The sequence below is a fragment of the Eschrichtius robustus genome, chromosome 16 (assembly GCF_028021215.1).
Source record: "Eschrichtius robustus isolate mEscRob2 chromosome 16, mEscRob2.pri, whole genome shotgun sequence".
Lineage (NCBI taxonomy): Eukaryota > Metazoa > Chordata > Mammalia > Artiodactyla > Eschrichtiidae > Eschrichtius > Eschrichtius robustus.
The window spans coordinates 76,386,265-76,411,634 of NC_090839.1; the positions used below are offsets into that span (position 1 = coordinate 76,386,265).

Consider the following 25,370-nt stretch of genomic DNA (forward strand, 5'->3'; position numbering starts at 1 on the left):
TAGTCCCCACCTTGCCACTAAGTTGTGGGTCACCCCAGAACCTATTTCAATAACAGTAGACCCCACCTCCTTTTAGAAGTTAGAGCTACAAAAACTCTTAGAGATCATAAGGTTTAACCTTTTCACTCATCCCCATTTTATAGATAATAAAGCAGAAGCCCCAAAAGTTACAGTGACTCACCTTTATTTTTTAAATGAATGTGAATACAAAATTTGCCTTCCATTGAAAACATCGAGAAACTTAAGCCCAACACAATGCTTAACTGAATGCTCAACTGAAATGATTCAACAAATTCTTCCTTCAACAAATACTTCTTCACCTAAGCATTAGGCACTGTTCCTAGAGTGAAAAATAAGTTCTTACTGTCAGGAGCTGGTGAGACAGAATAAAAAATAAAAACAAAAAACCAAACCCCAACAAACAAGCAAACTACTAAGATAATTTTGGATATTTAGATGCTATGAAGAAAATTAAAGAGGACCATTGATACGAGAGTGACAGAAGAGATGACATCTGAGGTGGGAAGATGAGAAGGAACAAGCTGTGGGGAAATCTCCAGGGAAGAGCATTCCAGGGAGAGGGAAGAACATCTGCAAAGACCTTGAGGTAGAAGCAATGGTGGATGTTTGTGGAACAGAAGGATGGCCAGTGTGGCTGGGAGAGAGAGGAAAACAGTACTGAGATGGGGGTCAAAGAGGTGGGCAGAGGCCAGATCATGCATCTTGTGGGCCACAGGGAGGACTCTGGATTTTTTTTTTTAATAGTAGGTTTATTGAGATATAATTCACCTGCCATACAGTTCACGCATATTAAAGCAGGAGCTTGGATTTTATTCTAAGTGTTATAAGGAGTCATTGAGGGAGGATTCATTTCTGAATCATATTTAAAGATTGACCTGGCTGCTGTGTGGAGGATGGATTTGACAGGTATTGAGAATACGGACAGAAGCTGGGAAACCCATTGGAGAGGTCATCAGGTAACCTAGGGGAGAGGTGATCCTGGTTTGAACCACAGTATTGACAGTGGAGATAGAAGTGGTCACACTGAGACTTAAACAAGTGGGACTGGGTAATGGATAGATGTCCGATGAGGGGAAAGGAGAAAGGTGGTGCCATTTATTCAGATGTGTAAGGAGAGTGTGGGAGAATACAGAGTGTCCGGTTTTGGATATGTTAGGTTCATAGCATCACAGTGGTAGCACCCTTCGGTTTGGAAGGCTCATTAATATAGTTCAAGTGTAAACATGCACAGAGGCCTACTGTGGCCAGGCACAGAGTATACGGAGATAAAGGAAGCCCAGTGCTTGCCCTACTCAAGTCACTCAGTCTCAGACAAGTGAAACCAAGAAATATGTCTCAGGGTACCAAGTGTTGTAAGGCAGACTTATCTGTTAGGGTGTATTTGGCTGCAAGTAAGAGACAACTCTGACACAGTCTGGCTTAAACAATAAAGACATTTGTCATCTCACACCATGAGGAGTCCAGACTTCTAAGATCCTCTTCGCTTTGCCCTCTTCTGGATTTTGGCTTCATCATGGACCGGGAGCATGATGGGCACAGTAGTTCCAGGCTTCCCATCCAGACCCAACAACTTCCAGAATCTGAAGGATGTCCATCTCGTCAGTGTCTCCTTCTTAAAAGTGAGGGATCCTCTCCTGGAAGCCCTCCCCAAGGCAGATAGCCTCTTACCAATCATTAGCCCCAAAGGAATCACACACGTAACCCTAAACAAACCCCCTGGCAAGGAGAATAAGACCAGCAGAAGTGGGCTAGCTCTGTCAGAATTTATTCCTGGAACTGGGGAAAGGGCCACCTGAACAAAATCAGGGCCCTGACTGCAGGAAGATGGAAAAATAATTGTTAAGTGGGAGCTCAAAGTGTCTGTCATAGAGCAGAATGAACGCACTGCTGGGGAGACCAAGAAGGTTGTTTGATTTCAAGAGCATCTTTTTTAAAGAGTTCAAGATTCTGCACAAAAAACTCCTTTAACTGTAATCACATAAAAGAAATGTTTGCGAGAAAAATCTCTCCTTCTCCAAGCAAATTACAGCCTCCTAAAATCACAGTTGTTTTCCACTTTGTCCCCACTCCCACCTTGTACACTTGCTATTTTTTTTTTACAGTGGCCAAACTTCTTTCATTTAACACTGCTCACAAGCATTTTCACAGGTGGTTGGCTCTTGTCTCTGCAACCCTGAGCCCAACATTTCATCTAGTGGCTATGCCAAAATTTATGCTACTGTATCCACGTACTGGGCATTTGTATTCATTCTGCTCTTTCACTGTGATACTGGTCATAAGCATGGCTGGACATCTGGAGAAGTTCCCTGCTATCAGTCTTGTTCTTACAACAAAATTAGAAAAATACATCCCGCAGCCTCCTCTGATACAAGAGCACTGAAATATGATGATCTAAACTTCTCCAATCAGACACATCCATGTGAGCCTTTGAATTTGCCTGGCTTTGGGGGTGGAGAGGAGAGAAGGGCACTTCCTTGATGCAAAAGTGGCTTCAGTGCCATAAGCAGTCACTGTTACAGATGAGTCTAAGTCCTGGCATTTAGTGTTTGGTGGCAGCAGCAGTAGCAGCGGTTTTCTTATCAGATCAGTTCTATGGCTTAGGAGCCACTTCTGCAGCCTGCCCCACAAGTCTATAAGCTGCCTACCACTTTTTTTTGTTACTTATTTATTTGTTTATTTGGCTGCATCGGCCCTTAGTTGCAGCATGAGGGATCTTTTGTTGTGGCAAGTGGGCTCTTCATTGCGGCACGCGGGCTTCTCTCTAGTTGTGGTGCGTGGGCTCAGTAGTTGTGGCACGCGGGCTTAGTTGCCCCGTAGCATGTGTGATATTAGTTCCCTGACAAGGGATTGAACCCGCGTCCCTTGCACTGGAAGGCAGATTCTTAACCACTGGATCACCAGGGAAGTCCCAAGCTGCCTACCACTTCTAAACAAATCCCTCTCTTCTCAAACCAGCCCCTGTAAATTCTGTTATCTGTAAATCAAGACTCCTGACTATTACAGAGAATGCTACACGCAACAGCTTTAGAAGAAACTCTCTCCCTTTGGACTCTTTTCCGAGCACTGTGTTTTGCAAATTTCAGTCATTCATGTTCACCTCTCCCCAAATTTGCCATATATTCATACCACCCATTTTATCTACCAAGTATTGTTTTTCAAATTGATTCATTTTTTCAACTCAATATTTACAATGCCAGTCTTTCTGTCAAACTAATACACATTAAAATAAATATAGCACCACTAAAATAATAAGCATCAGTTCAAGTACCAGCCCCCAAAATCTCACATCTTGGTGGTGGCCAATAGTGTCTTAGGAAATTCCCAGGAGTGACTGAGGTACAGGCTGGGGACAAAGAGAACCCTTTTATACTGTACCAACCCTTCGTAAGCAGAGCTGATGGGTTTGGAGGGCCAGGAGGACAGAAGTCTTAGCAAGTTTCTCATTGTAAAATGACAGTTAAATTATAGTACAGTGCAGTGGCTAAGTGCACACTCTTTTGGAGGTTAGCCATGTTGGGCTCCTTGATCACCCTATGCTCAGTTTTCTCATTGCTAAAATGAGGTAAATAATGGCGCCTATTACAGACGATAACACTGGGAGCATTGAATGTGAACCAATATGAAGCATTTCCACAACGTCTGATCCATAAAAGTCTCTAATTCTGAGTTTCCCAAACTCCTCTGAGCTTAACAAGGGTGTTTGTGTGTGTTAAAAATAAATACAGTTTCCTTGCCTATGCCCAGACACTACTGAATCATAATCTCCAAGGGAGGAATTAAGGAAGCTATTTGAAACAGACACCGTCAATTGAGTCTTAGGCTCTGATGAGTTTCAGAAACATTAATCAAGGTTAAGCAGCTGCTATTATCATCCCAGGGTGATGAGATGATGGATGTGAAAGTTAAAGGTCATCCTTGCACTCATTCACTCAGTCAACAGACATTTATTGAGTACTCACTGAGTGCCCCGCCCTGTGGTAGGAGCCAGGGACACAGCGGGAACAAGAAAGACTCAGGCTGCCCTTAAAGGCACTAGAAGTTTGTCCCTCACCTGGTCATCTGTAAAATTGGGTGGGTGGAACGACGATCGAGGGAATTACTCTCTGGGCTGCTGAGGGTCCACAGGGGTGGACGGCAAACTTTGTCGCCGCAGTCTGTGAGCCAGGAGCGAGGGTATTTGAGGGTCAAAGACTGTGGGACCTGGAGGCTTCTGGAGCCCTTTTCTGTCTCTTGCCCAGCTCATTGCCTCTCAGAGCCAGACGTCAGCATCTCCCTATGAAGTAGATACTACTATTCCCATTTTACAGATAAGAAAACAAAGGCTCATTGGAGAGATGGGTAATACTAGAGCCCCACCCCCGAAAGATTCCCAGGACGGTCTTCCTCAGCCAGGCCGCAGGGCCTGGTCCTACCTCCAGCTGCGACACACGGCCGCCAGATCTGTCGCCAGACCCGCGCAGTGGGTCGCACTCCAGGGGGTTCGGGGCCAGGACGTTCCGGAGTCATCCACGCTGGGACAGCCGCTTCTGCCTCAAGGAGGACGGGACCTTGCCTCCAGACCTGGCCTCACCCTCCCACGCTAAGTGCCAGCACAGCTCGCCGCCCTGGGAACTACAACGCCCATGAGCCCCCGGGGCGTAGGTGCGCTGTGGGACGCTCCACATCGCCCCCCGGCGCCACCAGAGAGAACTGCGTGGGCCCTGAGCCCGCGAGGCCCGAGGGCGCCTTGGAAACCTTCTCTACCCTCACCCAGCCGAGAGCCATCAGCACCTTCCTGGACGTCTTACGTCCCGCGCCCGGAAGTTGACAGGGCCATAGAGATTGGGGGCTAGAAGCTCCCAGACTTGCCCTCTCGGCCCTCACTTCCGCCGGAAGCGACTTCCATCCACAGTTGCCCTTTGCTTACGGCACACGCCGCCGCCAGTGCCCGGTACACACTAGTCCGGGCCCGGTACACACTAGTCCGGGCACCAGTACGACCACAATGGCGGCCTCGACCCTGCTGCGCGCGACGCCCCTCTTCAGCGGTGAGGGGGCGGGGAGGGCGATTGCGGCCCGGTTTCACGTGGGGTCTTCGGGAGCGGCCGGGCTCAGACCCGCGCCCTGACTCCAAGCCTCTGCCCCGGCAGGTCTCGGCGCCGGCCCGACCCCACTGCTGATGGGTCTTTTGCGGCCGCTGAAGGCCCCGGCATTGACCCTCTTGTGCCGCGGCCTGGCTGTGGAGGCCAAGAAGATCTATGTGCGCGACAAGCCCCATGTAAACGTGGGTACCATTGGCCATGTAGACCACGGCAAGACCACACTGACCGCGGCCATCACGAAAAGTAAGCAGGGTTGGGGTGGAGGCTTCCGGCAGCGCCAGCTCTGCTGGCGGGACCTGGAGCCAGGGAGGTGGGGCCCGCGGAGAGGCTGCTAGAGGTGTTCAGTGTGACCCCAGACGCCAGAACTCGGGCGGACAGTAGGTTGCAAGATGCAGGAGACAGATTTCCCGTAGACATGAAGAAGTTTGTGATGCATAAATTGGGGGACCCCGAATGGCCTCCCTCCAGCCCTGGGGAGTGCCCTGTAAGCAGAGGTGTTACCCTAGAAAAGTCACAGGGATGGCCCTTGAGGCCCTATAACCTTTCTTTCTGACCTGAAGTTACCTCTGCTCCAGGAGTTGAAGGAGGGCGTCTCGGAAGCTTACTTCTCCCAGACTGTCCTTTGTTTAGGTAGGAGGGGCCCAGGGGTGTGGCCTGAGCCCCTCCTCTATCTCTGGAACTTTAGCTGAAACGTGTGTTCTCTTCCTTCCGTTAGTTTTAGCCGAGGGAGGTGGGGCCAAGTTTAAGAAATACGAGGAGATTGACAACGCCCCTGAGGAGCGAGCCCGAGGTATCACAATCAATGCCGCCCATGTGGAGTACAGCACCACTGCCCGCCACTACGCCCACACGGACTGTCCCGGTCATGCAGACTACGTTAAGGTGAGAGCTGCTGGGGACAGGGCCTGGAACTGCCCTCCCTCGGGAAAAATGTTAGGCTTGTGGGGAGGAGGTTAAGATACTTGAGCTGTATGGTTTTGAGATCATGGATTTGTGGGCCTGGCCAGTCACAGCAGGTGGTAAGGAGGTGGCTGGGGAGCTGAGGAGGTCATTGACCTACACTGAGTGTTTCCTCTCCTCTCCTCTCCCTCCCCAGAATATGATCACAGGCACAGCCCCCCTCGACGGCTGCATCCTGGTGGTGGCAGCCAACGATGGCCCCATGCCCCAGACCCGAGAACACTTACTACTGGCCAAACAGGTACCCAGAGCCTGGGTACGGGTGGAAGGAGGAAGGGGGGAGTGGCGTTGGGCCACTCAGGACACCATCTCTATGCCTTTGCCCACCTACAGATTGGAGTAGAGCGTGTGGTGGTGTATGTGAACAAGGCGGATGCTGTGCAGGACTCTGAGATGGTGGAGCTGGTTGAGCTGGAGATCAGGGAACTGCTCACTGAATTTGGCTACAAAGGGGAGGAGACTCCGATCATCGTTGGCTCCGCCCTCTGCGCCCTTGAGGTGAAGGCGGGGTCGGGCAGGAGCTGCTGCTGGCTGGGGCTGGGGCTGGATGGGCGTCAGAGCTCTGCTCTGAGTCTGGGGACTGGCTCTTGGCACGTAAGAGGAGCAGAATGGAAGTTTCAGAGTCCTGTCACCTCCCGCTCATAGCAACGTGACCCTGAGCTAGGCTTGAAGTCTGTACAGAAGCTGCTGGATGCTGTGGACACTTACATCACAGTGCCCACCCGGGACCTGGAGAAGCCTTTCCTGCTGCCTATAGAGTCAGTGTACTCTATCCCCGGTGAGGACCCTGCTTATTTGCACTCCCTCCCCCTCACAGAAGCTTCACCCGGAGTTCTTGATATCCTGTCCTGTTTCTCCCAGGCCGGGGCACGGTGGTGACAGGCACACTAGAGCGTGGCATTTTGAAGAGGGGAGATGAGTGTGAATTCCTGGGACATAGCAAGAATATTCGCAGTGTGGTGACAGGTACAGAAAGAAGCCTTGGGACCCAGGGGCTCCAGGATGACCCCTCCCCTCGCAGACCCCTTGTGCCTTCCCTCTGCCTCACACCCTTCTCCCTCCTCTCTCCTCTCTCCTCTCTCCTAGGCATTGAGATGTTCCACAAGAGCCTGGAGAGGGCAGAGGCAGGCGACAACCTTGGGGCCCTGGTCCGCGGCTTGAAGCGGGAGGACCTGAGGCGTGGCCTGGTCATGGCCAAGCCAGGTTCCATCCAGCCCCACCAGAAGGTGGAGGCACAGGTGAGGGCTCCCTGTGATGGTGGGCAGGCACCGTGGAGAGGCTCGGTGCTTCCAGCCACGCCCAGCTCCACCCTCGTTTTCTCTCACAGGTGTACATCCTCAGTAAGGAGGAGGGTGGCCGCCACAAGCCCTTTGTATCCCACTTCATGCCTGTCATGTTCTCCCTGACTTGGGACATGGCCTGTCGGACTGTCCTGCCTCCAGGGAAGGTACGATGTATATGACAGTGTGGGGGACTTTTCCCTCGTAAAGAGAAGCTGGCTGATGATGCAGGTGGAACTGGTGACGGAAGGGCCTGGATCAGTGGATTTAGGGGGAATGAGTCCTCATCCAGTATTCCTTAGCTTTGGTAGCATTTACCCACAAAGATTTCCCAGAAAAGAGTTCCTGTGGTTGAGAGTTCCAGTGTATTTTACATAAGGGCTCAGAGAAGCCCTGTAACTAAGAAACTTGTATAACCCAAAATTCCCTAAACATTTTTTTCTCCAGAAAAATGTTAGAAACACTAATCACCAGTCCTTTCCTGCCTTTGCGTATGCTGTTTGCATGTGCCTAACAGCTGGGATGAAGGTATCCCCAGAAGGAATCATCACCCTGCTTCATTTTCCCAAGGAGGTTAAAACCTCCTTGGTAGCAAACAAATAGGGAATGGAGGCTCCCTGAAGAACATGAGTGGTCCTTGTCTCTGCCCTCCAGGAGCTTGCCATGCCCGGGGAGGACCTGAAGCTCACCCTAATCCTGCGGCAGCCAATGATCTTAGAAAAAGGCCAGCGTTTCACCCTGCGAGATGGCAACCGGACCATCGGCACCGGCCTCGTCACTGACACACCAGCCATGACCGAGGAGGACAAGAACATCAAGTGGAGCTGAGTCTGGACCTCTGCTGGGGCCCTCTTGTGTTCATGGCTGTGCTGGCCAGTGTTCTCTCCTGCCTCTCGTGCCCCCTTCTCAGGGCAGAGGCTGCAGCCCAGCCGAGTTGCAGCTAGACTGACACTTCCCCTGGCCAGAGGGCCACGTGGCTGGCCAGGTGAGGTAGGTCAATAAACTGTTTTGTGAATAGAAAGCTAGCTTGTGTGCCTTGTGTCCTTTGTACACACTGGAGAGGATGAGGAATATAAAAATGGAGCTGGACACATAGCTTGGGAGAGATCCCTGAGCCGTTTGAACTGAGTTCACCTCTCTAGCCTCAAGAGTTCATCTATGGTACAGGGTGGAAAAGCTCCTGTCTTATTAAAGGTGTCACCACTGCTGTGACAACTTGAGAAAGGCAGAGAAGCTAAATTAGGATTGAAAGCTATTCTAGTGAGCTTTGTATGATTGCCTAACAAAATGCTACATATAATAGGCTATATTTTGGATACCCTACTGGGAGATACTGGGAAGGTGGTTATAGCTTGGGCCCAGTTCAGGTGCCAAACCCACCTGGTTTCCTCTGAGTAGTTACTAGGCTGTTAATGTCTAGCTACCTTTATTTAAGCTTGATACTGGGAACTGTATCTTACCTCTGCATCTTACCCAGCACATAAAATGTACTTGGTAAATAACATAATTTGCTTGATGGGTTATCACCACCGTATCATCACTAATTCCAAACAGGAGTGAGAAACTGTAGCATGAAAGTTTCATTTTCAACATTTACTTAGATTTAACATTAACAAGGTCTGTTTATCAAATACACAGGGAGTAAAATGCTGAGATTTGGGGGAATACCCTGGCAGTCCAGTGGTTAGGACTCTGCGCTTTCACTGCCCAGGGCCAGGGTTCAATCCCTGGTCGGGGAACTAAGATCCCACAAGCTGCATGGCACAGCCCAAAAGAAACAAAAAAATGCTGCGACTTATAAAAACTTGAAATTACCGGTCAGATGCTGACCCCCAACAAAAAAGGTAACATTCAGCAGGGATTAATGGGCACCCTTTCAAACTTGGATCCTGACAAATGAGTATATTCAGGACCGACAACCTGTTCACAAGCAGCTCATAGAAGGGTCTTGGGCCGAACCTGGCAGCTGTTTTGAGAAACTCAGCCTGATCTGTGGATTCCAGAACGAGGCAAACTTGAGAGGACAAAGGAACTTCATGAAAAGTACTGTCCAACAGTAAAGCGAGGTTACTTGTTTTACCCTCTTCAGTGTCCAAGGTGAGGCTGAAGGGTTTCACAGGAGGATTCCTGACCGGGGGTGGTGGGGGGGGGGGAGGCTTAGTTCCCTTCCAACTTCAAGACTTCTGCTCTTAGGAATAAATTATCATCGAAAGGGCTACTCAGGAACGCCTGCAATTACACCTCTCCCAGGACTACAGAAACCTGTCTCCATCTGCGCCGCAAACATCAGGAGCCCAATTGAAGGCTTTCCTGCTCCCGTTTCTTCCATCATGGATTGCCTCCCAACCCCAAAGGATGGCCCCTAAGACAGCTCCAGTCACTTGGAACCCCAGACCCGCCTGTTTTTAACAGCCAGTTAGCTGCTACAGATAACCCCTTTCTACTCGCCTCTTTAAACACCTCGCCTGTCTTCCCCAGTGCCATGCCTGCCGAATACCGGGTTTCAGATACTCACACCTGGGAATTCTCCCCCGATATCTAACTTCATTCTTCCTGCCCTGGTCTCAGCCAATTTTCTCTGCCTATAACTGAACACCAGTCCCATCCTCTATCCTCTAAGGGTGAAATCTTCACTTTATAGACAAGAAACCAAGGCCAGGTCCTATAGTTAAGAATTCCAAACCGTCTCTGAAAAAACCCCCTCTTCTGAAGCCTGTTATTTCTCCATCCCATACTTGCCTCCTCTCTTCCTAATTTAGCTCCTGCTCCCCTCAGCCTGGCTCAGTTCAGCCCTCTCCCCACTTTCACCAGCAGCTTCATCTTACAGCTCTCACCCACACCCAAGACCTCTCAGCTGTGTACCAGTCAGGCCCTTATTTGCAGTGGCCCAAAACACTAATGTACTTTTCAGTGTAAAGAGGTAGACGTAACTCATGAAGTACTTACATTAGAAATGAAAACCTCAAACCATACCTATGAGGCCAACTTTGAGGGGAGAAAACAGCCACAGAGACTGATTGGCCTGTGTAGCACTTACAGAGCCAGAAAGGCATCTTTGGGCTGTACTGCTACACTGCCCCACCGCCCCACCTCGGGAACCACGTAAAACTGAGCTGCGATCTCACTATTCTTCAAAGAGGAAACTATAAGCAGGTTAAGTTAGTTTAAAATTTTATTTTTTTTAATTTTTTTTAAATATTTTTATGTAATAAAAAGTAAAAGTCCTTGTCCAACCATCCTTGTGGGGCATCTGTGTCTCTCACGCAGATCATTCAAGTTAATGGGGAAGAAAGAACAGGGGGCCCAAGTCTGAGGTTATAAATAATAGAAAATAAAAGATCTTCGTCTCCAGCGGGGGGGATAGATGAGAGGATGGAAGGGCAAGATGGGGTGGGGATGGGCAGGGGCAGAGCAGGAACCCCCCACCCCCGCTGGACCCCGGCCCTGCCCACTTTGAGGCCCTTCCCATTCAAGGTGCTTGGCAGGAATTCCCCAGCTCCCCCCGCCCCCGGGGGGGAAAAGGGGACTGGGGGGCTGGGACTGGTCCGAGCTGCTGGGGGAAGAGACATAGGTCACTCTTCCCTCCACTCATGGAGGTCTCAGGTCGCGGCCAGGACAATCTTCAGTTCCCCGGGGGGTGGAAGGGGAGCTGCTGGGAGGGATGAGATTGAACTGGTTGGAGGGGAAAGAGAAGAGAGCAGGAGCATTAGAACCCAAGCAGCTGTCCCTGCATCCAGTGCCGTCCAGTGCGGGGTGTGGGGCAGTGCTGGTAGAAGCGCCTCCTCAAGGTGTCTCATGGGGCTGTCAGAAGCACAGATCAATCGCCGTTTCCCAGTGAGCCAGAGCCCTTCCTCATGTGCCCAGCTCAGCCCCCCACACCCCAGCCTGGCCCTGTCTGCTGCGCTGACCTTACCTCGGCTAAGTCAGGAGACAGTCGGGGTCACTGAGAGCTGGGGAGGCAGTGGGGAGGGGGGCTGCTGGATCACAACTGAGCGAGGACGGAGGGAAGCAAAGGACAGAGCCAGGAGCAAGCCCCTGGCGGCGGCGACTGTGGCTTCTGCCCACCCTACATACTTCACAGACAGGTGCAGGTCGGCAGGCGCCCTGTGGGACAGCCCTGCCTCCAAGACCCCTCACTCCCCACCCAGAACCCGTGCATCCTGCCCCACCTGCAGCCCATCAGCTCTTCCATGCCAAATTCCCCCAGCTAACGAGAACTCACGAATCCTGTCATCGGCTCCTCCTGGAAATCCAGGCGCCTGGCCAGGCTGCTCACCTTGGGGGTGTCCGATGTAGGGATAGGGTGAGGGTGTGGAAGCTGACAGTGCAGGCACCCCACTCTGGGGCACCGCGCCTTGGGGGGGGCCCCCATGGCTCTGGGGTGGGTGCAGCAGCATCACCTGGGGCGGGTGGGGAGCCCCAGGGTGAGGGGGCGGGGCTGCTGTGATTCCAGTTTGGACATGGGCCTGCAGAGAACAAAAAGCAGCTGGGAGCACCTTTCAGACACGGGCTCTGAAAATCCCAGTGTCAGGAGCCTGAAGTGAAAGGTGCACCGAGGGTTCAGGTCCTCGTGGCAAAGCAGGTCACGTGGGCTCTTACCTGGGTAACATGGGCCATGTTGGTGAAGCCGTGGGGCAGCTGCTGGTGGGCATGGATAGCATACACAGCGGCTGGCTGGGGGAAGCTGCTCTGAGGGGACTGCGCAGAAGGTCCCGGCGGCAGAGAAGGCGGCGTGCCTGTCAGGGCCCCTGGGTGGTACAGGTTCTGCTGTGGCTGTCCACTGCCCAGGTGTGGGGCCTGCCCCGCCTGGTGCTGTCAAGGGGAGATGGAGGGTGAGTGCCACTTCCTCCTCCGGTCCCCCGGCTTACCACTTGCTGACCCCTGGTCCTCCCTCCCGGCTGGAGAATGACCCCTAGCCTATCCCTCTCTTGCAGCCACCCATTCCTGCCCCGCCCACTTGGATCCCCCATGGCAGGCACCTGGACGGGACTGGGGGCTGCATGCTGGGACTGCGGCTGGCTCCCAGTAGGCGTGGTGGCCGGCTGCGGCTGGTGGGCATGGAGCTGCGTGGCATGGTGTGGATAGGACTGGTGAACAGTGGCTACAGCAGGAAAGGGGAAGAGAATCAGGGCTGAGCACACTGGAGGGGACCGAGGAGCACAGCCTGGAGGGGGGAGGGTACAGAACTCACCATAAAGGGCTTGGGGCGTGGGCTGCTCTGCAGAAGGGTACTGAGGGGTGGAGGATGACACAATGGCCTGGGGATGGCTCCCCGACGTCAGCATGCGTGGGTTGCTTTGAAGCATGGGGGCAAACACCGGCTGGAGGAGCAAGGAGAGGAGCGGTCGGCACGGCGGAGGGCTCGGGAGGCAGAGCCTGCTGCCGAGCACCCAGGGCACAGCGCTACCCTGGTCTCGTCACGACCACCCTGCTTCCCGTTCACAATAACCCTACTAAGTTCTTTTCCATATAAAGTGTAGCACTACTAAGGCCCAGGGATCCACTGCCTTGCACAGGTCTTACCAGAGCCAGGACTGAAGCCCAAGTGGGACACCACCACCCAGAACTCTGCCTGCCTCCCTCGCCAGCTCCCGGAGTCTGGGAGGTGGAGAAGACGGGCTTTCTAAGAAGCGGGGGCTCTGCACGCCTCCCTCCTCCCGCGCCTCAGTCACCTGCGAGGGGTAGTGGGCCATGGGCTGCATCATGGCGGGCTGGCCTGGGAACTGCTGTGGATTGTAGGGGATGTAGGAAGAATAAGGTGTGGCAGCCACCAGAGGGGGGCCAGCAGCGGCGGCGGCCTGCATCATCGGAGGGGCTGAGGCTGGCTGGTGTTGGTCCGAGCGCTGGGGGGGCAGGGAGCCTGCCGGTGGGGGAAAAATAGTGCAGAGCTCAAGCTCCATCTGCCAGCAGGCACTAGGCAGTGCCACCGACTGCCCCTCCTGACCCTGCTCACCTTTTGCTCCCCGGTACTTGCCCTGCTGTCCAGGCACTGAGTTGGACACAGGATATGGATACATCTGAGGTGCCTAGGGACAAGAACACAGGTGAGACTGAACGACTTGCTTATAAATGCTCAGAACAGGTGTAACTCGGTCCCTCAGGTAGCCCAGCCAAACCTCTTACCCTGGGCCACCCAGTCTCTTCTCTCACCTGAACAGCTGGTCCCATGTGGATCTGAGGTATGTAGGAAATGTACTGGGGGCTATATAGCCCACTCTGGCCTGCTGTCAGCACCGGGATGGAGGGAGTTGAATGAGTCCGGGGCCCAGGAGAAGTTGGAGTACTGGTGGATTTATTCTGTGAGAGACAAAGGAGGACACGTATAAGATATCTTAATGACTTTCGTACCACCCCCCCCCCCCCCAATCAACAGCATCCACGGAGTGCTGTGTGCCAAACGCATCCTATGCTTTATCTTGGTTAAGCCTCACGTCAAACCCTATGAGATGAGCTTTCTCAAATTACAGGTGAGGAAACTGAGACAGAGAGGTTAAGTGGCTTGTCTAAGATCACAAAGCTTGCAGGTACAAAGGATCAAGCCGAGTCAGTGGGCCCGTGCTCCTAACTACCAGACTGTGTCACCTCTCGCTGCCTAACAGTCAGGTGCTCCCCCTCCAGTGCTCTAACACCCTGCTCCCAAGTCTCCCCCATGGAAACCAAAGCCCACATTCCCCCATCCCATCTCACCACAGACAGCAGGGGCTTAGTGGGATTGAACTCCTTGGCATTAGGGTTCAGTGTTGACTTCTTCACTTGTCTATGAGAGAAAAATAAAGTAAATCCTCACAGCTTGCCCCTCATCACCCGATACCCACCCAGCTCCCCACCCCACTCACTCAGCAACAGGGCCCTCATCCTTGTCATCTCCCTTGATGAGGCCCACTGGGGGGCTACTGGTTTGGCTTGGGCAAGGCGGTGGGGGCTGATCCGGCCCTTCGGCGCCTCCTGCTGGTGGCAGGGGTGGTTTGTCCTCCTTATCTGATATGGATTCTGTCTTGGAGGAAACAGGGGACCCCATGGGCTCTGAAGCCAAAAGACTATCAACCTCCTTCTCCTTCCCTTTGGCCTCCTCCTTTAGGATCCGGGGAGGAAAAGGATCCAGGCTGGTCTCAGGGGAGCTACTGGGCTGAAGCTGGAAGGAGAGAAACACATACACAACATACAGAGTACTGTCCAGTCCAGACCCCAAGCCCACCTTCCTTCCTTCATCTTTGCTTGCTGTCACCTCTTGATGCCACCCAGTGCCTATTCCATAAACCCCCTTCAACTCCATCCTAACATCCTAGCTCATTCCCACACTTTTCTCACCTTAAACTGGGCCCCAAATTTTCTCAGTTCTTCCAGTTGAAAGCGTTTCTGCTCGTTCTGAAGGCCAGGGACTATGAGAAATACCAAAAAAGGAAAAAATATACATTTCTTTTCTCGAAGGTAGCTACACAGCATCCCAAAGGACAAAGAAACCACGGAAAAAAAGAAGAGCTCTTCAAATCCCTTTAAGTTAGGATCAAAGGGCTGATACACATTGTCTGAATTCCAACAACTTTCCTAACTGAAAGGCTGTCCTAATCCAAGGGGTATTAGACTCTGGCAGAAAAAAAAAAAAAAAAATCCTCACCTTTCCCTGCTATCCGGGACAGCTCCTGGGACTCCAGCGTTCTCCCAGGTTCCTTGGCTGGGAGTTCTTTTACTGAACAAGAAAGGAGAGATGAAGGCCCTTCTGTCCAGAACCACACTTCCCACTGTCCACGGCCCTCAGGCAGGTGGCTCTTACCATCTGTGGGTGCCAGTGAGATCTTTGGAGAAGCTGGGGAAATGGAGCCTACTCCAGGATCCCCAACTGATGATGTCACGGGGATGGAAGCTGAAGAGGTCGGTACTGCTGAGCCGATGGGAGGCTCAGGACAGGAAGCTGAGATTGGGGCAGGGGCAGCTGACTTGGGAGAGCGTGGGGGGTACAACCGGCCTACTGAAAGAAAAGGGAGAACGACGTGATAGTCACTGCTGGTCAATGAGCAATGGGTACCGGGAACTCATCAGAAACACCAAGAAAAGTTTATCCACGAGTTCACAAACCTAAATACTTAGAAGGGCAAGGCAGGTAAGGTAAGCAGGTAAAATGGCTTCATGGGTACCATGAAAGACTGGAATGCTGAAAGGGACAGGCATGACTCAGTTCCAGCCAACCAGAGCTATGCAGCAAGACAGGTTCAGTGTTGGCAGAACTTTCTGTATTTCAAAAGAAGTTAGAAATTTTCTGTGTTTTCTCCTGTCTTAAAATGTTGGCAACTAATTTAAACAAAAGACATCTGCCGGCCAGACACAACCCATGGATTGCCACGCTGGGACTTCTGCACGAAGGAAACTGAAAAATTATTTCCTAAAAAGCATAAATCCAAGCCTCCAGAACACCTCTTATCATATCTTGAAACTGTCTCCCATGCCAGCATTCTAACAACTGACACATTTACATCCCTTCACAAATTTCTATCCATTTCTTCATGTAACACCACTGGAATCTTACCTGCAGGAGGAGGTGGAACAGAAGCTTCTCCAGAAGGCCTGCTGCTGGGGGAAGACAGAGTCTTGGCACCTCTCAGAGGCCGCTGTGCCTTAGGGGACATGCGGGAAGGGCCTAATTTTTTTTTTTTTTTTAAAGATGGGAAAAAAGAGGCAGAGTTCCTGCTATTACATTACCATCAACACACCTTCCTTCTAACCCATCTAAATCCTTTTAATTGTCTTCCCCACCTCCTTACCTTCCTGTTCCCTGCCCCCAACAAGTCTGCTTCATAACTCACCTCCATTGATACCGCGTGTCTCAGAACCTGGGCCAGGGCTGCTATTGTCAAGATGGTGAGGGCCACGAGGTGGCAAAGAGCTAAGGCCAGGCCGGCCACCCCGAGAACTACTGCATCGAACTCCTCCCCGGGGACCTTCCCGAACTCGTTGGGGTAGAGGGATATACTTTCCCTCCCTGGGGAGAGAGTTCAAATAACATTAAGTAGCCACAAAACACATTTTACAAAGATGAAGCCCTCCTCCTAAAGTCCACCTCCTGCCTCAACACACACACACAACTATGCCTGGCTTTGGCTGTCTGCACTCTTTCACTTGACGAACTGTCCTGGTTATGTGTTCTGTGGCTCCAGGATTATGCCCTTATGTTGCATCAACCCCTGACCAGAACAAAGCAGCCAGTACTCCACAATCCTAACCCTCCTGACCTACAAGAAAGGTAGTATCACACTGTGGTTTAAGGTGCAGCTTTTATAAGACACTATACACTTTGGTTTCATTTTCATAAAGGGAAGAGTAGAAAAAGATATGAATGAATATGCAGAGGAAAAAAGAACATGTATCAAAAAGCTGAAAAAAACCTGTCCTTAATCTGTAAGCTTTAGCCTTGTTACCTTGGGCAAATTACCTAATGATTCTAGACTTCAGTCTCCTAAACCTAAGAACTGGGAATAACTATGTATTAACCTACATGGCTGTGAGGCTTCAACAAGAGTATACCGAGCTCTTGGCTCAAGCCCTGGCCCAAACGGTGAGCCCCACATGGACCAGCCACCCCTAGCAATCACCTAGATGCCAAGCTGGGGCTCTCTCGCCCTGAACCCTGTCGCTGAACTGCACTGTGCTTCTCCTCCTCGGTGCGCCCGTCATCGTTCTCCATGGCGATCCGCAGGCGGTACTGGGGGCTCGATTCAATCTCTCGAGCCAACTGGGCTGCACGCAGCTCCCGCTGACGAAATTCTTCTGAGTTGTCCTTCTCTAAGGGCACCCTGAGAGGACCACGACCATCCCAGTGCCACGGGACAAGAGGGGAAAAAGGGAAGACATTTCTATCAGTCCTATCACCAGCTCAGATATGTAGGTGTTTAAACCCTTCAACAACTCAGCATGTATTGAACTGGCATCTAGGAGGGTCCCAGGCAGAGCAGCAAGGCCTATCTCTGAATCTGAGGGACACTTAGACACATATATAAATCTGTTAAGGTTTTAGAGAAAAAGTATGGACAAGAAAGCAGTTAATTCTACTCATGGAATCAAGGTTAAGAGAAAAGAGAAAACCTTTGCGGGAGCAGTTCACAAGGCAGATCAGGAGTGGGGAGACGGCAACCCAGCACCCAGAAAAGCACGTACAAAAGCTATGTTCCACCTACACACCCACCCGCCTTCTGTTGATGACCCCACACCTCAACCTGTACCACATAAGAAGTACCAAAAGACACTCACGTGTAAGAAGAGAGACTGCTGTCATAGGTGGTCTTTATGCCATAGTTCTCCTCATTGAACTTGAACATTTCATTGGGGTCCCATCCATTGGACTAAAGGAAAAGGGAGAATGTTTTAAAACCCAGGAAGGAAAGCAACAATAACCTGTCTTTGTCCTCCATCAGGTTGAAAGATTAAAAATCTGACCAAATCAAGAGTGAAAAAAGGAACACAGCTGGTGGGAATGTCAACTAGTACTACGGACTGTAGTACAAACCGGCAATATCTAGCAAAAGAGAAGTCTTTAAGACCTAACATCCATTTCCAGGTTTATATCCCAGGGAAATTCTGGCATATGTATATGGGGATACATGTTATAAAAATTCACTAAGGCGCTATTTTTAATACCAAAATAATGGCCAAAGAAACACCAATCAGTAAGGAAAGGGATAAATACAATTTGTTGTGTATACATACATGTACGTGTATATAAATAGGACAACACACAACAGTTAAGAGCAATGACTAGATCCACAGACCAACATGAAAAATTCAAAATCTATAAGCAGGAAAAGTAAATTTTAGACAAATTAATGCAGTGAAATAACAATGCACTCACTAATGAGCAACTTTAAATGGTCACGGTACTTGTTCTGAGAAAGGAAAATGGGCCTACACAGTACTCAATCTCATCTTTTTTTTTTTTTCAGGCTGGATAAAAAACTGATTTGAAGCAAAGGTTAACAGCTGTCAATCACAGATGATGGAAGAACAGGTATTTTTGTTTTGTTATTTTCTGTACCTTTCCATTGGAATCTAACTGCCATCAACAAGCAATAGTAAAAGAGATCCCCCCGCCCACCCCAGCAACTCTTGGTTCCAAGAATTACATCGTGTCAACAACCCACACTCTGGCAGCAGAGCTCCCCAGCTCTCAGGTTCTCGGGGAAGAGACTGTACCATGTCAGACTCCAGGTCGTAGTCATCGCTGTTGCTGTCGCCCCCCTCCCAGCGCTGAAGCACCTTCTCTTTGTGCTCCCCATTCACCTTCGAGTTCATGGCAATGGCTGAATCAGTGAACTTGTCTGTGAGGGCAGATTGAAGATCAGGAGTCAGGTGATATTTCACAGCCTTCTTTCCAACACCCCTCCCACCACGGGAGTAAAGAAAAGTTTCTGTGTGTCAGAGTTTGGGGGGTGGGGGCAAGGGGTGGGGTGCAGCATAAAAAGCCTCATTCTAAGAGTTCAAAAGGAGCAAGGAGTTGAAAACAAAGCAAGGAAAGTATAAAGAACAACAACACAGGCTGGAATTCATTCCACTGTATCTTAGACATTAAGACATACTCTCAAGAAGAAAAATCTAGCCATCTTCCTCAGAAATAAAGGAAGATGGTAAAGAGGGGGAGGGAGGAGGAGAAACAAGTCATCACGTTCTCTGCCCTCTACTCAAGAAGTGGGTCTGACATAACACCCTGGCCCCAAAAAATACCTTTAGTAGCATAATTGAAGTCAACGTTTCGGAAGTGGACAAGCATGACATCACTTGGTTTAAACACCATGGTGTCCACAATGTCTTCCCGACGAGGGCCACCTGCTGGCTCTGATGCTTTCCGGTGCACAGCATCTACTGCCAGTTCAAACTACAAAAGTCCCATTTCCCAACACCCAAGGGTCAGTATAAAGAAATGTGAAGACAAAAATATGACTACTTTTGTTTTACCCTTTCTAAACTTTCCCCAACACCACATTCTAACGTGCACTGTCTTCTCAACACCAGCCACAGGACTTAGCCAAAGTCCCAAACTTAAAAATTCACATCTTTAAAGTTGAGCATTTTAACATCAAAGTACTGAGCCCTCAAATCTCAAACCCATATCTTTTAAGTGCATGCAGCACTATTCCGGCACAGGCCTACAAAAATGATTACAGCCACAATGTTGACCAACACCACTCAATTTATATCTGCAATGAGCCTATTTCATTTTCCCCCTCTTCCTCCCATGTAACTCCAAAGCTAAGCTAATTTGAATACACTGACCTTTGAGCTCAGCGTCTTGAAGATACCTTCATAGGTGGTACCATTCTTTACCTTTACATCACAAGTGGAGCCCTGAAAGAGCGGGAGGGAAAGAAAGAAGAGTGCCTCTAGCAAACGGATGCATTACATTTCTCAACCTAGGGGTTAGGTACCCACTTACCACAACAGCTGTAAGGAAATGCAGCATTCTGGAATTGTTGTAGACACCCTCAAACACCTGTCAGTAACACAAGAGAGGGACAAATAAAGGAACAGCCGGTCACCATCTCATCTTCCTTCAAAATGTCCACATTCCACTCACACCCACCTTGTATGTGCTGGACCCCTTGCGCTTCTGAACCCATCTGACTATTTCTGCACCTAATCTGCCCTATATACCCATATATACATCTTTTAGGTCTCTATACTTTAGGCAGGGGGGAAAAGGCACTCACCGGTGACTGTGGGGGTCCCTTTCCTGTGCTTTGTCCCCTGTAAGAGAAAGAAATGAGAAACTAGTTTTTAAAATATGTTCAATCCCTCTTATACAACTGATTTCAAAGAACTTGGTATGCTAGAGCCAGATACCATGTGAAGATGATCATTTAGGCTACAAACCAATTAATCAACAAGATTTTCAAATTCTCACTTTATAGAGGAAGAAAAACAGGCATTAAAAGCCATTTTCTCCAAATGCCAGTCAATCATCAACGGCTGTCAATTGCTTTAAGACCCAATTCAATACAACCGTTTCACTTTCTGCAAGAGGACCAGGGCTGCATGCTTCCAAAAGACAAATGCTACAATATTCGACAACAAATAACCCATCCCCGATGTAAAGGTGGAAACTCAGAGTGCAGATTTGGAACTACCTAGCTCAGGCATATTACCTCCGAAACAGAAAAGACCATCATTTTTACGTCCTAAACCCTGGAGGGTGGGGGTACTCCCGCTACAATCCACCCTTCTAGACTTCTTTACTCATTCAGCCTGTTACCCACTCTGGAAGGAGTCACCTATCGCCCGGTAACCCTGCTCCTCGCTGGGTGATGTAACCAGCGGTTGAAGAAGGCGATCAGGGGGGCCGTTGGCGGGGCTGGGGGACAGCGCAGCCGCAAAACCTATCCACCGGGAAGCCTCGCCCGGTCTGCGCCTGCGCACTAAAGCCCACGGGCCTCTTCTAACCACCCCCTCCCGCGATCAGAACCCACTGCGCCTGCGTGTACCTCCACTCTCAATTCCATACACCCACACACAGAAGAAACCGAGTGGGGTGTCCACCACTCATCCAAGAACACCAGGCGAACCCGTCCACGCACACTCCCAGCAGCTGCCCTATATGTTACCCGGGGCTGGAGAATGGCCGGGTCATAAGACAGAGCATCCGCGCACACGTAGGGAAAGAGCGCGCGCGCGCGCGCTGGAGGTTCCCGACCCGCAGTCCTCCCAGCTTCGTCCCTCCTTCCGTCCCCCCGCCCGCCCTGCTCCCCTCCTACTGGCCAGACTGGGAAGGGGGAGGTAGCAACTCGCTCCCAAGTCCCTCCCTCCCCATTGGCCAAACTGTGGGCCGCGCGCCCCCCTCCATTGGCTACGGCCAGGAACCCCTTCCCGCAGCTGACTCCCCATTGGCTGAAGCCGGGGACCGCCAGACCCTTCGTGGTAATGGAGCCGGGGACCCCGATCACCTCTTCACCCCCCCCCCCCAAAACTCCTCGTTCCGACGCCGCTGGCGGGATGCGCCCTGCCTGCCCTTAAAGCCCAGGTCCCGAGCCCTGACTAGGCTCGCAGAGCTGAACACGGCCCCTAAATGCCCCGGTGGCCATCCGGGGACCCTTTTCCTCCGACCTGTTTGGACCTGAGGGGCCCAACCCCAGCTTCACGGGGTTTCCCCACTCCCCCTGGCGCCCCTCAAAGGTGGCCAGGCTGGAAGTCCGCCTCGCGCGGTGTCTCAGCCACCTCGGCTCCAGCGCCCGGAAACCCACCCATCCTCACCTGGCGCTGCCGATGGCCGCTGCCCCTGGCCTCTCCTGATGTTGCTGCTGCGGCGGCGGCGGCGCCAAGATGCCCTCAGCTCCCCGGCGGAGCCCGCTCCCGGCAGCGGCTGCAGGCCCCAAGCAGGGGGAAGCAGCGGCGGGAGGCCCTGGGGGAGCCGAGGTGGAGGCCAGGGGCCCCGGGAGGCCGCCGTTGGGAGGGCTGGTGCCCCCGGGAGGCCGGCGGGCCACGGCCTGTTGCGTGGGGGGCGGCTGCTGGGGCTGGGAGGTCTGTTGTGGCGGCTGAGGCTTCAACATGATGGCAGCGTCCGGAAGGGGAATTAGGGGGAAGGGAGGGAGAGAGGAAGCCGGGGCTGGGCCCCCGCCAGAGAGCGCGGGAAACGACGGGGACTGGGAAGCTGGGGACCCGCCGTTGGCGGGCGGGGGCAAGCCCCGCGGTGTCGGGGGTGGCGAGAGAAGACCGCGGCGCGAGGAAGCGCCGCGAGGCGGAAGGGGAGGGGGGTCTCGCGGGCCGGAGGAAAGCGAGAGGGCGCGAGCCGGCTTGGCGCGCGTGCGCGTCGCCGGGGAAAGGGGAGGGGGAAGAGCGCCCGGGCGGGAGCTCCCGAAGGGGGAGGCGGGGGAGGAGGGAGCGGCGGCGCGAGCTGTCCGCGCGCACCGGGGCGTTCAGCTCCGGGCGGGAGAGGCGAGAATAAAAAAAGGTGAATCTCGCGCCCCTCGCCTTTGGAGTTGGGAAAGAGCAGCGCGGGCGCTCACGCGCGCCAAGGACTTATGGTCTCTAGATCTCAAGCAGCCCGGAAGGCTGCCGGCCGCTGTCGCTTCACAATGAGCGTGTGAAGCGCTGGGGGTGGAGCCGAAGAAGCAGAGAGGAAGGAAGAGCCGGCCGCCCCGCCTAGGCCGCCGGCGTAGCGTCGGGATACCTCCGCAGTCGTGTGAGAAGTCACGACGTAAGCTGCAGTTCTTCCGCCATTTGGAGGCCCATGGGCGGAGTCTTGAGTGCAAAAAGAAATCCCGCGACTAGACCAGGGACTTACCCTAGGCTTGTGGTAGGTTGCATGGGGACCTTATCTGCTTTACATAAAAGACTGATAGGCATTAAAGTTATCAGTTTGAGCATGCTGATCTTTGGGGATAAATCTATGCCTAATTCTAAATTATTTTAATGATTTTCAACCTAATGGTTTCTCCATGCCCTAGGATGAACCCTTAAACTGTAGTAACAAAGAGACTGAAGGCCATAGTTCCTAGGGTCTAGTTCAAAATCCTCCACCCAACTCCGCAATGAAGGCAGCCTTCATTCATTCAAATTAGTTGGGCATTAGGACATTAGGCTAGGTGCTTTGGATGTAACTAATTAAACCACTTCTTGCTCTCAAGGAGTTCAAACTAATGGTAGATTCAGAGAATTAGATGAGATCTATTAGGTGAAGCACAGGGCACTATGATAGTACACCTAATTCAGCTTTGGGTGATGGATTTCTAGGCAGGGGAAATAGGATATGACAAGGTAAGAAACCTTCATTATGTCGAGTATAAAATAAGAGGGAGGAATTAAAAAACACACACACACACACACACAAAAACTGGAAAGGTAAGTAACCTGGGACCAGAGTTTAAAAGAGATGTGGAGGGACTTCCCTGGTGGTCTAGTGGCTAAGACTCCACACTCCCAATGCAGGGGGCCTGGGTTCGATCCCTGGTCAGGGAACTAGATCCCACATGCCACAACTAAAGATCCTGCATGCCACAATGAAGATCCTGCATGTGGCGACGAAGATCCGTGGTCCACAACAAATACCTGGTGCAGCCAAATAAATAAATATTTTAAAAAATAAATAAAAGGCACTTCCCTGGTGGCACAGTGGTTAAGAATCTGCCTGCCAATTCAGGGGACACGGGTTTGAGCCCTGGTCCGGGAAGATCCCACACGCCACAGAGCAACTAAGCCTGTGCACCACAACTACTGAGCCCGCATGCCACAACTACTGAAGCCCACGCGCCTAGAGCTCGAGCTCCACAACAAGAGAAGCCACCACAATGAGAAGCCCGTGCACCGCAACGAAGAGTAGGCCCTGCTCGCCGCAACTAGAGCAACTAGAGAAAGCCTGCGCACAGCAACGAAGACCCAACACAGCCCAAAAAATTAACTAATTATTTATTTTTAAAAAAGAGACGTGGACATCATCCTCAAAGCAGTGGGGAGCCTTTTACAGAAAATGAAGAGAACAGATTTGCATTTTTAAAGGACTACTCTTTCTTTGCAAAGTGGATAATGGAGTGGAGAAGTGATGGGTCTATGGTCTTAATCCCGGCGAAACTTTCAACATCTCATTCTCTCTTCACTCAGGCATTAGCACTGGAACTCCTCCAGCTCCCAACTCTCCCCTGAACATGCACACACTTAGCTAAAAGTCTACCTTACTCTTTGGGAACTATTCCTTCACCCCACCTCACTCCTAGCTTTTTAGAGTGTTAGGTTCCCTCCCTCTGTGTTTGGCCAGCAATTTTCTCCACTGTATTCTGTGAGCTCCCTTTCATTCTGTTTTCCTGCTGGTATCAGCTCCCTAACGGCTGGGATCTTATTCTTGCTGCTCCTTCTGCAATACCTGGCACAATGCAGGCAGTCAATTAAATACCTATGAAGTGGATGGATCCAAGAGGTATTTTGAGGACCATGTCTCCTGGATGTCTGAATAACTGTCTAGCTCTTTCCTGGCATTATGCCACCTCCCCGGCCTCGTTATGGGCACTCCTGTCTCCCCACCCACATTCTGCTCCCACACTCTGTTATGTCTCAGCCTGTTAAACTCCCATTTCTGCAACATGCCTTGCCCTTATTCAACTCTGCCTTTACATGTGCTGTTTCTTCACCTACTGCTCATTCTTCAAGCTCAGGTGTCAGTTCTTTCGAACATCTTGTTATTGACTCCCTCCTCCAGGCCCCCAGAACACTGATTTTTTTTTTTTGGGGGGGGGCTCCCCTTTCCATTGGAGCCTAAGGTCATTAAGGTCAGGGACTGTATTTTACTCATTTCTCTATCCTTCCTGTCTAGCTCAGTGGCTGGCACACAGTCATTCAATAAATTGATAAATGAATGAAATGTCTTATTACCTGCAATTTAGAGATTATATCCTGTGATTTGCTCTGGAGTGATCTCCAGGGTATACTGTTAAGTGAAGAAAGCAAAGAGTATTAACTATGCTTCCTGTGTGCAAGGAAGAAGGGGAAATAAGAAAACAAATATATCTGCAAATTCTTCCAAAGAGAAACGCAAGAAGGGTAAACCAAAAACTAATAAAATTGGGCACCCATGGGGCTTCCCTGGTGGCGCAGTGGTTGAGAATCTGCCTGCCAATGCAGGGGACACGGGTTCGAGCCCTGGTCTGGGAAGATCCCACATGCCGCGGAGCAACTAGGCCCGTGAGCCACAACTACTGAGCCTGCTCGTCTGGAGCCCATGCTCCGCAACGAGAGAGGCCGCAATAGTGAGAGGCCCACACACTGCGATGAAGAGTGGCCCCCGCTTGCCACAACTAGAGAAAGCCCTCACACAGAAAAGAAGACCCAACACAGCCAAAAATAAATAAATAATTTTTTTAAAAAATTGGGCACCCATGAGGGGTGGGAGAAGATGAGGGTTCCATCCCTCTTGTTGAGGGAAACAACAGTGCCCTGAATGGGGAAAGGGAGACACTTCTTTGAGCCTTTTCATATAGTTTTGACTTTTCAAATAATGGTCAACATATTAAAAAAATTAAATCAACAGAAACAGAGTACCTAAAATCTGAATACAGATATAAATAAA

At 51.3% G+C, this 25,370-nt stretch overlaps 2 protein-coding genes and 1 long non-coding RNA gene across 14 annotated transcripts; 1 reads left to right on the top strand and 2 right to left on the bottom strand.

Annotated features, from left to right (window-relative positions):
- Positions 1-181: 181 nt before the first annotated feature.
- Positions 182-4,600, bottom strand: LOC137749972 (uncharacterized). Its single transcript, XR_011070335.1, has 3 exons — positions 4,434-4,600; positions 1,470-1,601; positions 182-340 (listed from the first exon to the last, which is right to left on the bottom strand). It is a non-coding gene; the product is annotated as an uncharacterized lncRNA (long non-coding RNA).
- A 283-nt stretch (positions 4,601-4,883) lies between these two features.
- TUFM (Tu translation elongation factor, mitochondrial) lies at positions 4,884-8,363 on the top strand. Its single transcript, XM_068524642.1, has 10 exons — positions 4,884-5,048; positions 5,151-5,345; positions 5,818-5,984; positions 6,199-6,303; positions 6,396-6,560; positions 6,708-6,840; positions 6,924-7,028; positions 7,149-7,300; positions 7,390-7,509; positions 7,997-8,363. The coding sequence occupies exons 1-10, from the start codon at positions 5,006-5,008 to the stop codon at positions 8,168-8,170; spliced, it is 1,359 nt and encodes a 452-aa protein (XP_068380743.1). The 5' UTR covers positions 4,884-5,005; the 3' UTR covers positions 8,171-8,363.
- Positions 8,364-10,794: 2,431 nt separating this feature from the next.
- Positions 10,795-22,178, bottom strand: ATXN2L (ataxin 2 like). Of its 12 annotated transcripts, none has more exons than XR_011070520.1 (23): positions 21,569-22,178; positions 20,032-20,068; positions 19,758-19,814; positions 19,598-19,669; positions 19,049-19,199; positions 18,521-18,645; positions 17,582-17,673; positions 16,927-17,127; positions 16,141-16,316; positions 15,864-15,974; positions 15,114-15,308; positions 14,958-15,029; positions 14,651-14,721; positions 14,179-14,474; positions 14,030-14,099; positions 13,493-13,639; positions 13,296-13,368; positions 13,015-13,202; positions 12,534-12,663; positions 12,322-12,443; positions 11,942-12,154; positions 11,256-11,808; positions 10,795-11,143 (listed from the first exon to the last, which is right to left on the bottom strand). XR_011070520.1 is itself a non-coding variant. In XM_068525113.1 (23 exons), the coding sequence occupies exons 1-23, from the start codon at positions 21,862-21,864 to the stop codon at positions 11,136-11,138; spliced, it is 3,093 nt and encodes a 1,030-aa protein (XP_068381214.1). In that variant the 5' UTR covers positions 21,865-22,067; the 3' UTR covers positions 10,795-11,135. The 12 variants fall into 12 exon arrangements, 7 of the variants coding, with proteins under 7 accessions (XP_068381214.1, XP_068381211.1, XP_068381215.1 ...); XR_011070518.1 differs by having other exon boundaries at positions 15,114-15,305; positions 21,569-22,068; XR_011070521.1 differs by lacking the exon at positions 21,569-22,178 and adding an exon at positions 20,923-21,029.
- Positions 22,179-25,370: the final 3,192 nt, after the last annotated feature.